The 14,229-nt window shown below is 49.9% G+C and overlaps 1 protein-coding gene and 1 long non-coding RNA gene across 2 annotated transcripts in view; both read right to left on the reverse strand.

Moving 5' to 3' along the window:
• Positions 1-8,825: 8,825 nt before the first annotated feature.
• Positions 8,826-10,805, reverse strand: LOC144806345 (uncharacterized). The gene is made up of 2 exons (XM_078672726.1): positions 10,561-10,805; positions 8,826-10,476 (listed from the first exon to the last, which is right to left on the reverse strand). The coding sequence occupies exons 1-2, from the start codon at positions 10,773-10,775 to the stop codon at positions 8,826-8,828; spliced, it is 1,866 nt and encodes a 621-aa protein (XP_078528852.1). The 5' UTR covers positions 10,776-10,805.
• Positions 10,806-11,404: 599 nt separating this feature from the next.
• Positions 11,405-14,229, reverse strand: part of LOC144806353 (uncharacterized) — an 80,427-nt gene continuing 77,602 nt past the window's right edge. The window contains exon 4 of the long non-coding RNA XR_013605774.1: positions 11,405-12,128. This is a non-coding gene — a long non-coding RNA (uncharacterized LOC144806353). The remainder of the gene's footprint in view (positions 12,129-14,229) is intronic.

Below are 14,229 nucleotides of genomic sequence, written 5' to 3' on the forward strand. Positions count from 1 at the left end.
AAAATATGGATCCAGCCCACAAGGTTCTGAGTTTCCCAGAAGTGTACTGAACCCCAGACCGACCGGAGCTTTGAAGCAGCAAGAGTATATTGTAGTTACCAGACAGCCCAAGAGCTCTAGAACCAGCAGAATCTACCCTCCAAGACTCCACACAAGAACAAAAAGAAGTTAGAATAGCCTAGCCCTTTTCCATGTCACTCTACCCCACAGCAGTGCCACCAACCCCACCACAATAGCCTTGAAAACCATAGCTCCTTTCCCCAAAACACTGCCATCATCCGTTCCCACAAAACACTGGCCCTTTCTGCTTGCCCTAAAGCTAATCCCCCCCCACTGCAATCTACCCTCAAAACACTACATGGCTACACTGTCTGCTTCTGCCATAACACTGCCCTCTATCCTGCCACTCCCACCCAAACTGACCCCTACATTATGCCTATTGCCAAACACAAGCCTTTACATTGTACCTTGACAACACTGGACCTCCAGCACTAAAACACTAGTGAGATAAAGCTGGATTAGAAGGGGTGAGTGGGAGCCACCAAAGAAAGGCCAGAGGGCTCAACCAGTTGGTGTTTTAAAGCAGTGGACGGGGCAGTGGCGCGTTTGGTGTGCCTCTTTAGAAGAATATTGGCCCACTGGGCCCGGGGTTACACTACATTTAAACCTTGGCTTGTCCCAGGTCCCACCACATCCCCCAATGGGAGCTGGACCCCTGCATTAATATACTGCCCCCTCTCAGGGGCCCTCATGCTGGTTTGCCCATGCCCCCTTCGATTTCCTTGCCTAGGGCACCCACAGCCCTTGGCGAGGATAAGGAAGAACGGGTAAGCTGTAGGAGTGGAGGAGACAGGTGCACACTGCTGCAGCATGCCAGTATAACATACCTGATATTCTTTTTGGTGCCCCGTTCTCCGACGTACAGTCTGTTCTCTGCTCTGGCTGGAGAAGAGTCCATGCTGCAGCCAGGAAGGTCCTACTCTCTGGTGGTGGAGTCCGAAGCCCTCCAGATGAATGCAAAACAGCAGGCAGGCCGGTGAGGAATAAATAAACAAAGAACACATCACTTGCCTGCTGCTGAGACGCCTCCTTTTATTGGCCAATTAGAAGCTTTTCTGAAACTCAAGATATGCCTTACTTTTCACCTGGTGTGGATGCATTTCTCATGTTTAGTGAGATCTCCTTTCGGAGTAAAACGTTTCTGGTTTTCCCCTCCTGTATAAGGCTTTAGTCCAGTGTGAATTCTCTCATGTGAAGTGACATTGTATTCGTAATTAAACCTTATCTGACTTTCAGAACACACATAAGGCTTTTTTCTCCCGTGTGAGTTCGCTCATGACAAGTGAGAAGTAATTTGTAACCAAAACTTTGCTTGCATTTCGAGCACTCGTAAGGTTTTTCCCCAGAGTGGGATATCTCATGAAGCATAACTCTGTCTTTCAGAATCAAGCGTTTATGGCATAAGGATTTTCTCCAGGGGGGGCGTGGCTAGCAGCCAACGGAGATGGTCGCTGCCTGAAGCGGCTCCGGAACCCCGCCTGCTAATCCTGGCAATAATCGCCCTCAGATGGGGGGATACCCCCTGAAACTCGGGGGGAGCTCCTACTGAAGACCCCAGTGCCTGCTCTGTGGTAGGCTTTGCCCCGGTAGCCGCTGTGCAGCGGAGGGAGATCGCCGCCGTGGCGGGGATCCGGAGGCGGGCAAGATGGCGACTGCTCCGATGCCCTGAGAGACTGCCCGACTGAGCCCGCTACCTGAAGCTCCCAGCGCCGGGTGAGTCAGCCGCGGCCCCTCTCCAGGGGGAACAACTACGGGACTCCCCGGCTTCCGGGCCTAAGAGGGACACTACCTCCGAGGGGCGGCCGCCCCCACTTCGTCCCCATTGGAGGGCTGGCGCGCTGCGCCCCACATCTGGCAGAGCTCGCCCTGCCGGCGACAAGGAGGATCCGGCCGTCTAGAGGGTGGCGGCCTGTCCGAGTTGTGTGCCTACCTGCTGGGACGCCCGCCTACGCGACTCCCCGGTTTGAGGCCTGCGACGGATCCGGGCTCTGCCGGCGGACGAGACTCAGACGGGCCCGGTTGCACCCCTCGGGGAGACCGAGGTGGTGCCGCTAGAGCTCCTGCCGCGCCCGGGACCCCACCTGGCGGCCAGACTACCTGCGGACCATTAGTTATCGTGATTGCACCCAGGGACCGGGGAGACCCCCAGAACGGCACACCTACCACCCTCCTACGCGCGCTGAAGGCAGCTTGGGGACAGACTAAAACGTCGACTTAGGGTGCATTTGGCGCCCGGAGAGAGTTGCTGCACATGACGGGACTCGGCCGCGGCCTGGTCTCCGGCACAAGCTGAACATTGGGGACCTGCCCCGCCACGTAACTCCCTCGACCTCAACGGACCTCGGGCCCCCTCCACATCAACGTCTGTTGTCTTCCAGTGGGACCAGGATTGCATTGCGACAGAGGAGAGCTCCTGGAAGCGGAATACCCACCGGGTAAACAGCGCACCGCCGCCCACGAGCTCCGCCGCTGGCGCCGGCCCGGGGGGACTTGCCTGGACTGTGTCGGCGGGGGGGCGCCGGCGCGGAGCCACCAGTGAGGCACACGGTGACCATCAGTGTTACTGGGGAGAGCCTGCCCCCGACGGCGACACCGGGCCAGCCCGACCAGGCCCCACAAGTGCAGAGGAGCAGGTACGTGTGTAGGCCTAAAGAGGCGGAGCGCCCCCGGATCAGACTCGGACTGGTACCGGACTGGTACCGGCCTGCCCACCGCCCTCTGGATTGCCCATCTAGGGGAATATCTGACGCCTGCGGGCCTCACTGGGGATCCGGTTCAACCACATAGGAACAAGATGGGGAAGCCCAGGGGTGCGAAGGGGGATGGAAACCCCACCACTAAGGCGCCCGAGGACGGCTCGCAGACCCCAACGGATCTACAACAGATGCAAGACCGCATCCTGGAGGCAATTGCAGCCACGAAAGACGCCCTCCATCAAGACATTGTGCAGGTGTCGACGGGGTTGGGGCTCCTCCGAGCAGATCACGGGAAGCTGGCGGACAGGGTCAAATCTACGGAGGTTACCTTGAAGGACATGGTGCCGGCTCACAAGTCCATGGAGAGACGGCTCACGGAGGCGCTGGACCGCATACAAACCCTGGAGAGACGGGCGGAGGATGCCGAAAACCGCAGCCGGCGGAACAACGTGCGCCTGGTGGGCCTTCCGGAGAAAAAAGAGGGCTCGGACATGGTGGGCTACCTGAGTGACTGGCTGAGGACTGCGGTGGCCCCGGAGGGCCTATCGCCCTTTTTCACCCTGGAAAGGGCGCACGAGTGCCGGCCAAACCCCCTAAACCGGGCCTACCACCTCGCCCAGTGGTCATCAAACTGCTACATTATAAGGATAGAGACTGGCTACTGCAGCGGGCCAGGGAAGCAGGCCCCTTTCAGGTGGACAATAGCAAGGTCACGCTGTACCCGGATTATACGTTCGAGACTCAAAAGTTGTGTGCCTCTTTCCTCGCCATCAAAAAAGAACTGCGAAGTGAAGGCATACAATACTCACTACTCTTCCCGGCCAGACTCCGAATAGTGGTGGACGAGAAGTCACTGTTTTTCACCACAGCGGCGGAGGCATGGGCCTGGTGGGACACCTACAAGGCGGGCACGGACGGAGCACGGTTCAGAGCGGAGGAGGAACAGCGGGGGCAACCGGTGAGGAAATCGCAGAGGATCCGAGGACGCAGGCATAGGACCAGGAAGCCGACGGAATCCCAGACGGAGGGGGAGAGGAGGGCGGCGCTGCGCGCAGTAATGGACGTCTCGGGCTCGGTGCTTGCCCAGTCGGGCTCGGAAGAACAGGGTACGGGCTCGGAGACGGAGCTCTCGGAACTTGGTAGCACGAAGGGGCCGGAGGTCATGCCACAGACGTCTGAGGAAATAATTGGGAGCTGAGAGCGGAACATGGCACTCCCGCTGGAGTGGCGGCTATTGAGGCTGCCACCTTGGACGCTGGAGCGGGCAGATGTTAGGCCGGATTATCGTGAGTCAAACTGAGTATTGCGGGGCGGGGTGAACAGGGACTGTTGTTGAAGTTCTTGAGCCTAGTTCACGCTCCTAAGGGCCCATAAGGCCTCTGCAGTGCAGACTGCGGTGTAGGAAGATTTAAGAGCACGTTTGCTCGCATATGGTTTGGATGGGAGTAACTCTAACGAAGTTAGGTCCTGTTCTGGGGGGGGGGCCTAGAGAAGTTGGGGGGGCTCGAGGCACGGAGAAGAGAGGGGGGGGAGGGAAAGTTTTGAGGGGGGGGAACATTGTCATGCCTACTGCCTGGAAACAGTTCACCACTGGACTGAACCGAACACTATGGGACAATGGATAATGCAGGTACGATAAAATGTGTGTCTTGGAATGTGAGAGGACTGCACACAATGGCAAGGAGGCACAAGATTCATGCTTATCTGGTCCGACGAGGGGTACATATAGCGTTTCTGCAGGAAACCCACCTGACAAAGAAAGAGGGAATTGCGCTACAGCGTAGATGGAGGGGACACTTATTCAACACCACATATTCCGCCTTTGCTAGAGGGGTGTTAATCTAGATAAGAGCGGGTACTCCTTTTCAAGTAACCAGACACATAGTAGACCCCGAAGGGAGATTTGTGGCGGTTGAGGGTACACTCAGGGGCCGGCACATCCTACTCAGTAGTATCTATGCACCTAACGTAGATCAGGCAACGTAGTTCGCAAAGCTCTCTGGGGAACTGGCTAGCTACCTCACAGGTCCCATTTTGATGGGGGGGACTTCAATTCCATAGCAGATACAGTACTGGATAGATCGCACCCACCACTGCACACATCCCCAATACACAGGCTGGCAAGATGCATATTAGAATGGCAGGGGAAATGGGAACTGGTAAACGCTTGGCGCACGCAACACCCAGCGGAGCGAGATTACTCGTGCTACTCTGGCCTACACGACCTCCATGTCCGCCTTGACACCTTCCTGAGCTCCCAGTCGGTGCTTCCTGTGGTGGCCCGGACTGAGTACCTAGCGCGCACAATATCCGATCATAATCCAATACTCCTGACTCTAAACTGGATGACTGAAATTTTGCGGATTCCGACGTGGTGGCTGAGGCCGGACAAGCTGGATGATCCTCCCTTTCGGGAGGCGTTAGCGGAAAGGATCTCACAGTACTTTGCTGAAAATGAGAGTTCCGCCTCTACCAGAGCAGTAGAGTGGGACGCCTTCAAGACTGTAGTGAGAGGACATTGTATAGGGAAGCATGTGGGGATACGCAGGACTTTACTGGACGACTTAGAAAAAGCTGAGCGCAAGCTGAGGGAGGCCGAACTAGCGCGCCCTAACCGGCCCGAGCTTCAGGAGAGAGTCTGCAGGGCGCGGGAGCCTTCGCAGCTTTGACTATAGGACGTACCTCACAAAGTCACACGTTGAGGTGGATAAAACTGGGACACTCCTGGCTTGGTTAGCGAACCCCGCCAGGAACAGTCACCCGATCTTAGCCTTACAGGGGGAAGGGAACCGCGTCTGCTGCACGCAACCGGAGATCTTAGACAGCTTCAGAGCGTATTATGAGACATTATACCAGAGCGCGTTGGGAGACCAGGGTGAGGCGATAGATGCCTTTTTAGGCGAGCTGCAATTACCACGGCTGGACAAGGAACAGGCGAACGCCCTAGGTGGCCGAATAGAGTTGGCGGAAATAAGGGGAGCGGTGAAATTGATGGCGCGCAACAAAACCCCTGGTATAGACGGACTGCCTATTGAATTCTACGGTCGATACCTGGAACAACTGGCCCCAAAGCTACTGATAATGTACAATGAAGCCAAGGATAGGGGCCGACTCCCCAAATCTATGTGTGAGGCCATAATGATCCCTCTGCTAAAACCGCGTAGGGAGAGTACTGACCCGGCATGTTATCGACCATTATCCATGATAACGACAGATTACAAGATACTGAGCACAGTGCTGGCCTCCCGGTTACTGACCCACATGCAAGAACTGGTTCATAAGGACCAGTCCGGATTCATACCCACCCGACAACATCCGACGGCTGCTCAGACTGATGGGCGATCCGCCTCTGGGTGCAAGGGCCCCCCTCATGCTGGCTGTTGACATAGAGAAGGCCTTTGATAGTTTGGAATGGGAGTACCTCTATAGAGTGATGCAGAGTTTTGGCCTAGGTGAGGGGTACATCAGCTGGACAAATGTTTTGTACTCGTCGGCGAGGGCTAGAGTGAGGGTCGGGACTCTGGTGTCGCACCAGTACGACGTGAAGCGGGGTACCAGACAGGGATGTGCACTATCTCCCCTGTTATTTGCGCTGGCGATGGAGCCTCTTGCAGTACTGACCAGGCGGGGTGACTATTTTAACGGATTGGAATTTAGAGGGGCCCAGCACTTTATCTCACTCTATGCGGATGACATTCTCCTGTTTTTGGATGCTGAGGAGGGAGCTGTGGAAGGTGCAGAGAGACTGCTAGCGCGCTTCGGCGACTTGTCTGGCCTGAGAGTTAATTGGTCTAAAACCTGCCTTTTCCCCCTGCGAAAAGAGGAAGAGCAGCCCCAACTCTTCCACTGCTTAGATGGGAACCTGGTTGTCTGACCTATCTGGGAGTGCATATATACCACGAGGCTGCGGATATGCTGGACGGTAATATAGGCCGCTGTATCCGTGCTTTGCAGGGCAGTATGTCCTTTTGGGCTACCCTGCCTCTGTCGGTGGCGGGTCGTATATCCCTTCTGAAAATGGTGGCGTTGCCGAGATTACTATACTACTTCAGGAATCTTCCCATTTGGGTGCCTGGGGCGATCTTTCGGAAGCTGAGGTCGACGATTGTATCCTTTTTATGGGGAAAGGGCAGGCGCAGAATTGCATTAGACACGCTGATCCGACCTAAGAATGAGGGAGGCCTAGCAGTCCCAGATTTCGAGCTCTATTATCTGGCTGCCCAACTGCAGTCCTTTACACAGGAAATTGCGAGAGGGACAACGGTACCCCTCGTCATGTGCTGGCTTACATTGCCCTGCAGCAAAAATTAGCACTCAGAGATCTGTCCCAGGAAGAACGGACATTCCGGTTATGCTGGAATTGCTCACAAAAACAGACGGGAATCCGGCACCCATATTCGCCCGAACTCCCACTGGGCATGGTGACAGCACTCCCGCACGGCGGAGACTGGACGAGACTACAGATATGGGAAGAAGCAGGACTGCAGATGGTGGGGGATCTATACGAAGACGGAGTGTTAACCCCGTATCAGACTCTGCAGGAGCGCTACGATCTCCCGAGGGGAGATTATTTGCTGCATGCTGCGGTGGTGAGAGCTATTCAAGCACACTGGGGGGAAGGGCTGACCGAACCACCGACAATGCTGGCATGCCAGTATACCATGATGTCGGCGGGCACCTTCAAGGCAGTGACGTGCCTCTACTCGAGATTGCTGAGTGAAACCCTACAGCCTCTGGCGACACTGAATGCCAAGTGGGAAACCGACCTACAGACGGAAATCCCTGACACCACGTGGTCCCAACTGGTGCGGAGGGCTAGAAAGAGCACAAGAAATGCACGTTTTCAACTAATTCACTTCTATGTTCTCCACAGGGCTTACCTCACCTCGAGTAAGATCGCAAAATATTTCGGAGTTGAGGACGCGGTGTGCCCCAGATGCAATGCGATAGGAGCGGAGCTAATGCATATGTTGAGGGACTGCCCTCACCTGCAGGATTATTGGAGGGAGATAGTCAACACGTTAAATGAAGTGACGGATAGGGACCTGCAATACGATAAAGCAATCAGTATATTACACTGGTTCCCACATACGCCCAAAAATAAAATATCGAGCAAATTCATTGACATGGGCCTACTCTTAGCTAAGAGGGAACTAACCAAGGGGTGGAAGTCAACGGGGCCGACACACCAGAGATGGCTGAACGAATTTGTAAAATGGGCGGCGGCTGAGAGCACGATCAGGTACCAACTGGCCCGTCGCGGACCAGATGAGCGAGCCCAGGAAGCAGCGATGGCTTGGGAGATGCTGGTGCAGGCACTACACGATAGCTCAGTGGAGGAGGAGGAGGAGGAGAAGGAGTGCGAGGAACCCGAGGCCCGTACTGGGTTTGCCACGGTGCCGATACACTCGCCAGACACACACACCCAATAAACAGTGAGAAGCTTCTGTCCACCACCACATAGACGTGTTTGTTTTTACAGCGCTAGGCGTATGGGATGACAGTTGGGGGGGGAAGGGAAGTTTAGCGATTCTACATAGACGACACTGACCGACTATGGCTAAGTGGTAGAGGGGAGTTGGGGAAGGAACTTAAAAAAGCAGACAATGGTACACCTCATATAGTGATCATAACTATTAGACAATGTGATGATGCACCATGAAAACAAATGACGCCGCCCAGCCTTCGGGATGTGGGCTGAATGGACGTGTAAACTGCATGTGTGCGGGATACGAGGGCGATGGATCTGCACAAACAGATCCCATACTGATTCATGTACTGTGCATACGGTTCTGCAATAAAAATAGTTTACAAAAAAAAATGATTTTCTCCAGTGTGGAGTGTCTCATGGTGAGATAGCGTTTTTCTCTGCAGCTTTTCAGGCATTCAGAGCACTCATAAGGTTTTCATCAGTATGGAGTGGATTATGGTTATTGAGGATGTGCCTATCAAAAAATAGGAATTTCTGGCATTCACAGCATTGGTAATGTTTTTTCCCTCTGTGAGTCTGCTCATGTAGTGTGAGATTGCGTTTAAAATTGAAGCTTTTCTGGCATTCGGAGCACTGAATCATTTTTGATGGTGAGTTTTCTTATGGTGCCTGTAACCATATCTACGTCTGAATCTTTTCTGACATTTAGGGCACTGATAATGTTTTCCCCCAGTGTGGATTCTCACATGTTCATTGAGATTAGATTTTTGGCTGAAACATTTCTGGCATTCAGAGCACCTATAAGGTTTTTCCCCAGTGTGGGTTCTTATATGCCGAGTGAGAATACATTTTCCACTGAAACACTTGTGGCATTCAGAGCACTGATAAGGTTTTTCCCCAGTGTGGGTTTTTATATGCTGAGTGAGATAGCTTTTTACACTGAAACATCTGTGGCATTCAGAGCACTGATAAGGTTTTTCCCTAGTGTGGGTTCTTATATGCAGCGTGAGATTTCTTTTTTCACTGAAACATTTCTGGCATTCAGAGCACTGATAAGGTTTTTCCCCAGTGTGGAATCTCACATGAGCAGTTAGAAGTGATTTAAGTTTGAAATCTTTTGGGCATTCAGAGCACTGATAAGGTTTTTCCCCAGTGTGGGTTCTTCTATGCTGAGTGAGATGCCATTTTTCATTGAAACATTTCTGGCATTCAGAGCACTGATAAGGTTTTTCCCCAGTATGGATTCTCACATGTGCAGTTAGAAGTGATTTAAATGTGAAATATTTTGGGCATTCAGAGCACTGATAAGGTTTTTCCCCAGTGTGGATTCGCACATGTGCAGTTAGAAGTGATTTAAATTTGAAACATTTCTGGCATTCAGAGCACTGATAAGGTTTTTCCCCAGTGTGGATTCGCACATGTGCAGTTAGAAGTGATTTAAATGTGAAATATTTTGGGCATTCAGAGCACTGATAAGGATTTTCCCCAGTGTGGATTCGCTCATGTGCAGTTAGAAGTGATTTAAATTTGAAACCTTTTGGGCATTCAGAGCACTGATAAGGTTTTTCCCCAGTGTGGTTTCGCACATGTGCAGTTAGAAGTGATTTAAATTTGAAAGCTTTTGGGCATTCAGAGCACTGATAAGGTTTTTCCCCAGTGTGGGTTTTTATATGCTGCGTGAGATGCCATTTTTCATTGAAACATTTGTGGCATTCAGTGCACTGATAACGCTTTTCCCCAGTGTGGATTCTTATGTGCCGTGTGAGATTACTTTTTAGACTGAAACATTTCTGGCATTCAGAGCACTGATAAGGTTGTTCCACAGAATGGGTTATTGCATGTCGAGAAAGACTTTCTTTGTTACAAAACCTTTCTTGGCATTCAGAGCACTGATAAGGTTTTTCCCCAGTGTGGAATCTCAAATGTGCAGTTAGAAGTGATTTACGACTGAAATGTTTCGGGCATTCAGAGCACTGATAAGGGTGTTCCACAGAGTGGGTTAATGCATGTTTATATAGACTGCGTTTGATACTAAACCTTTTCTGGCATTCAGAGCACTGATAAGGTTTTTCCCCAGTGTGGATTACCATATGCTCAGTGAGATAAGATTTACTGCTGAAACTTTTTTGGCACTCTGAGCACTGGTAAGGTATTTCCACAGAGTGGGTTAATGCATGTCGATAAAGAAGCCGTTTGATACTAAACCTTTTCTGGCATTCAGAGCACTGATAAGGTTTTTCCCCAGTGTGGATTCTCATATGTTCAGTGAGATAAGATTTACTTCTGAAACTTTTTGGGCACACTGAGCACTGGTAAGGTATTTCCACAGAGTGAGTTAATGCATGTCGATAAAGAAGCCGTTTGATACTAAACCTTTTCTGGCATTCAGAGCACTGATAAGGTTTTTCCCCAGTGTGGATTCTCATATGATCAGTGTAATACGATTTACGGCTGAAACTTTTTGGGCATTCAGAGCACTGATAAGGTTTTTCCCCAGTGTGTGTTCTCATATGTTCAGTGAGATAATATTTATTGCTGAAACTTTTTTGGCATTCAGAGCACTGAGAGAGGTTTTTCCCAGTGTGCATTCTCTCAAATTCAGTGAGATGAGATTGATGGCTGAATCTTTTTTGGCACAGATAACTTATTTCCCCAACTTGGGTTATTTTGCTTTGATTGAGGCGTGTTTGAACACTGAACTTGTTCTCACAGCCCGTGTTTTTATAAGGTGTATTCCTAGAGTTACATTTAGTTTTCTCTTGCTTATATGCCACGGTACGAGTGAACCCGATTTTAGAGTTGGGCTTGTTTAGATAATGTTCAGTATTTATCTCTAAAAGAAATTGTGTGTAATCTTCTTAACACTTGAATTGAGAAAAATATGTCTGGATGCAGCCCTGTAACACCTGTCGAAATGTTTCTAGCAGATAATAGTCTTTTGGTTATAGCCTCTCCGGCAGCAACTTATTTTGTGACTGAAGTTTTTCTCTAATCTATTTGTATAGGTTCTTAGCAATGCAGTGATAAGGTGTTAGTCTGATATTTAATGATTAAACTGAGAAGTACCTTTTTGCACTGGTGTAATGACAGTAACTGAGAACATTAGAACATGCACAGTACTATTGTGGCTCACCAGTCGCAGAACATGAGTTCCTTTTACCCTTTCTATGTTTGGTGTAAGGTGTAGTTCTGAAGACGAGGATTTATTTACATTAGCTATAGCGCAACGGTGCTCATTTATTCAGTTTTTACATATCACTCCTGCACAACAGATAATGTTGAGGCGATTTACATAGAATTACAGAACAGTACACAATAAAAAGGAAACAATCTGAGATGGTCATGAAAACAATAAAGTGGTGGATTTTTAAGGATTTCGCCAGAGTGAGCAGAGTGGGTCAAGGTGTTATATCCCGAGGCAGATAGTCTCAAACTTGTGTAGCTGGTTAAAAACGGTTGTTGAACAAAGGCGATTTTCCAATCTTTTGGTTGTTAACGTGTCACCTTCTGAGTCTTCTTTCAGAGTCTTTTCTTAGATGGTTTGCAGAAGAAACCTTTTGTTGTATCTTTTTTTTATGCAGTGTGTGCTTCCTCTCTGGAATTACATGATGCTTTAGATGAACAATATTCTGTCATGCTGAGGTAATTTGTCTTTCTGATAGTATTTCAGATGAGGATGCTGTGATTGGTCTTTCTGGGTTTATTTCTGATGCTGTGTGCACAGATATGACTTTGCTCTGGGTTAATGAAATGCAAAATTAGAGACTTCACTCACAGTATAGTACTTTCCTCAGCTCCCACTTCCTCGCCACACCTTTTGGAAATTGTTTAAACTTAGAATGCTGGATGTCCTTCAGTTTTTCAAAATAATCCCTCTTATGGCACTAACATTCAGTTGCCTGGTGCTAAATCTTGCTTCCTTCGTCCGTAATTTCAATCACCTATAGTATTAAAATGAAATAGTTAATACATAATACATGTAAATTTCCCCAAAAATAATTTGAAAGCCATATCAATGCAGAATCTTTGAAAATGTAGAGCTGTTTTTCATACAGAGCAGAGTGTAGAATGGTAGCCTGAGAGTACTTGGATCTAGGAGTGAGGATTTGTAGAATTTCCAACATTTTATTAAGCTCACAAAGGATACATGTACCCTATGGACTTGTAACATAGAATCCCAAAGGCAGACATTAAAGTCATATGGACTGGCACCAAACAGATATTTAAAAAAGGATACTATTAATTAATTTTTAATGTAGATTTCTGGGACGGGAATTTCCCCTCCATGGACAACAGGCGTTTGCCTCTGCCCTGAGTTACCACCTACTTGTATCTGGTATCCTGACTTTTGAGTTCTGTCCTCTGCCGCACACAAATCTATTGTGTGCTGCGAGGACTATGCCTAGACCTATCCCTCAACTATGTCCAGAGTATGAATCAAGGGCAATGAAATTAAGGCGTACTTTCATGTGTCAGATAGTTACTAACTGGTACTATATGCCGGAGCGCGTGAATCGCATTGACCCTCGACGTAGCGATCTGTTGTTGGAGGGAGTGTGGGGAGAAAGGAACATTGGAACACATCCTCTGGAGTTGCACCCACATATAGCCATACTGGTCCCAAGTACTGGATGAAATAGATCTTCACTTAGAAACTCGGCTCCCTCGTTTTCCCTCCTATATCCTCCTGGGCCTGCCTAACCCATTGATGTATCCACTAAAATCCCGAAGGGGACGACTAATAGCGATTGCCATAGGGGCGGCCTTGCAGAACATCTTGATCCCCTGGCGCACCGCCCATATCCCTACACTCTCCGGCTGGCTTCAACGGCTTTGGATGATACTGGGTGTGGTTCTGAAAATCTGGACCCTGTTGTTATCCCGATATTGAGGTCCTTTTCCGTGTCACAAAACATCCACATACCATGACGAATTTGGTATCGACGAACCGATAATGACTAGGACATCATTCCTGTGCATTTGCATCATAATCGAAGTTTGCCAACACCCCTAAATCGTAGTTTCCGTTCCGACCCCTTAGACTCCATTTTGTAAACGGCATCCATCTTACGTCTTGCCCTCATGATAAGTCAATCAAAGGTCGAGCTTGATCCAAAAGGACACGTCCACCTTCCCCGACTTCCCCCTGACCTGTCCCAACTGACTCCACTGCCTTCGGCCAGACCTGTTTGGGCGGCTCCTCGCCCAGTGGCCGAATACGATAACATCAGTGCATAACATTCCACAAACCATTCACTACATACAGACCATGCTTTCTGCAAACACGCACCTGTCCACGTTCCTTGTTTATGGCCAGTTTTATGACTAGGAGGTGCCCTTCTTTATTGAGGTTTCATCGATATCTGATGGGAGTTCCAGGCCTAACTGGGTAATCTATCAACGAACTGGACATCTAAAATGTGGGCTTGCTTACATGACTTCGCTCTTTGTATTATTGTAGAAATATGTGTACAGCCATATCATAAACTCAAGAATTCTTGCTTGGAGCTATATACTGTGTATATAAGGAGAAGGCTGTCTCTGTAAAAATGAACAGTCTCCCGAGAACCTACTGTCCGTGAGGTGTACTTCTGGGACACGTGTTACTTGGTAGCTGACAATAAAACTTGATCTTTGACTGCGATAGAAGACTCATTGTTTCTGTGGTCCGGAACAAGGGAGAACTCAGAGGTCTTCGGGTGTTATCCCCTGGCACCACCGGGTTCCTAAAAACCTGGCACCTCAGTTGGCGCCCAACTCGGGGCGGTATCAAGCGGCGACGGTCCAAGCCATATGTTCGTGAGGAGCTTCGTGTGAAAATTCCGGAGGACGGCCAGCCACTTCAGCGACCCCTGTATGTCGACGTGGTTCCGAAAGTCTTTGCTGCGAGGTTCCCCGCGTCCCGACGGCTACGAAGGACTGCTGCCCTGACTATCGCCTTGTTTTGGACCCAGTGATCCTTGGTAGAGCGAAACGATAAACGAGTCTTCTAGCGACGTCACAGATCTTCAAATACTTCAGTTAAGTATAAGTGGAGCGTCT

The sequence above is a fragment of the Lissotriton helveticus genome, assembly GCF_964261635.1.
Source record: "Lissotriton helveticus chromosome 1_1 unlocalized genomic scaffold, aLisHel1.1 SUPER_1_unloc_65, whole genome shotgun sequence".
Classification (NCBI taxonomy): Eukaryota; Metazoa; Chordata; class Amphibia; order Caudata; family Salamandridae; genus Lissotriton; species Lissotriton helveticus.

Coding starts and splice junctions, on each gene's coding strand:
- LOC144806345 (XM_078672726.1), bottom strand. CDS start 10,775: ATGCACACTGGGAAAAACCTCTCTCAGTGCTCTGAATGCCAAAAAAGT. Junction 10,477..10,560: donor TGCTCTGAATGCCAGAAAAG/GTTTAGTATCAA, acceptor GTGCCCAAAAAG/TTTCAGAAGTAAATCTTATC.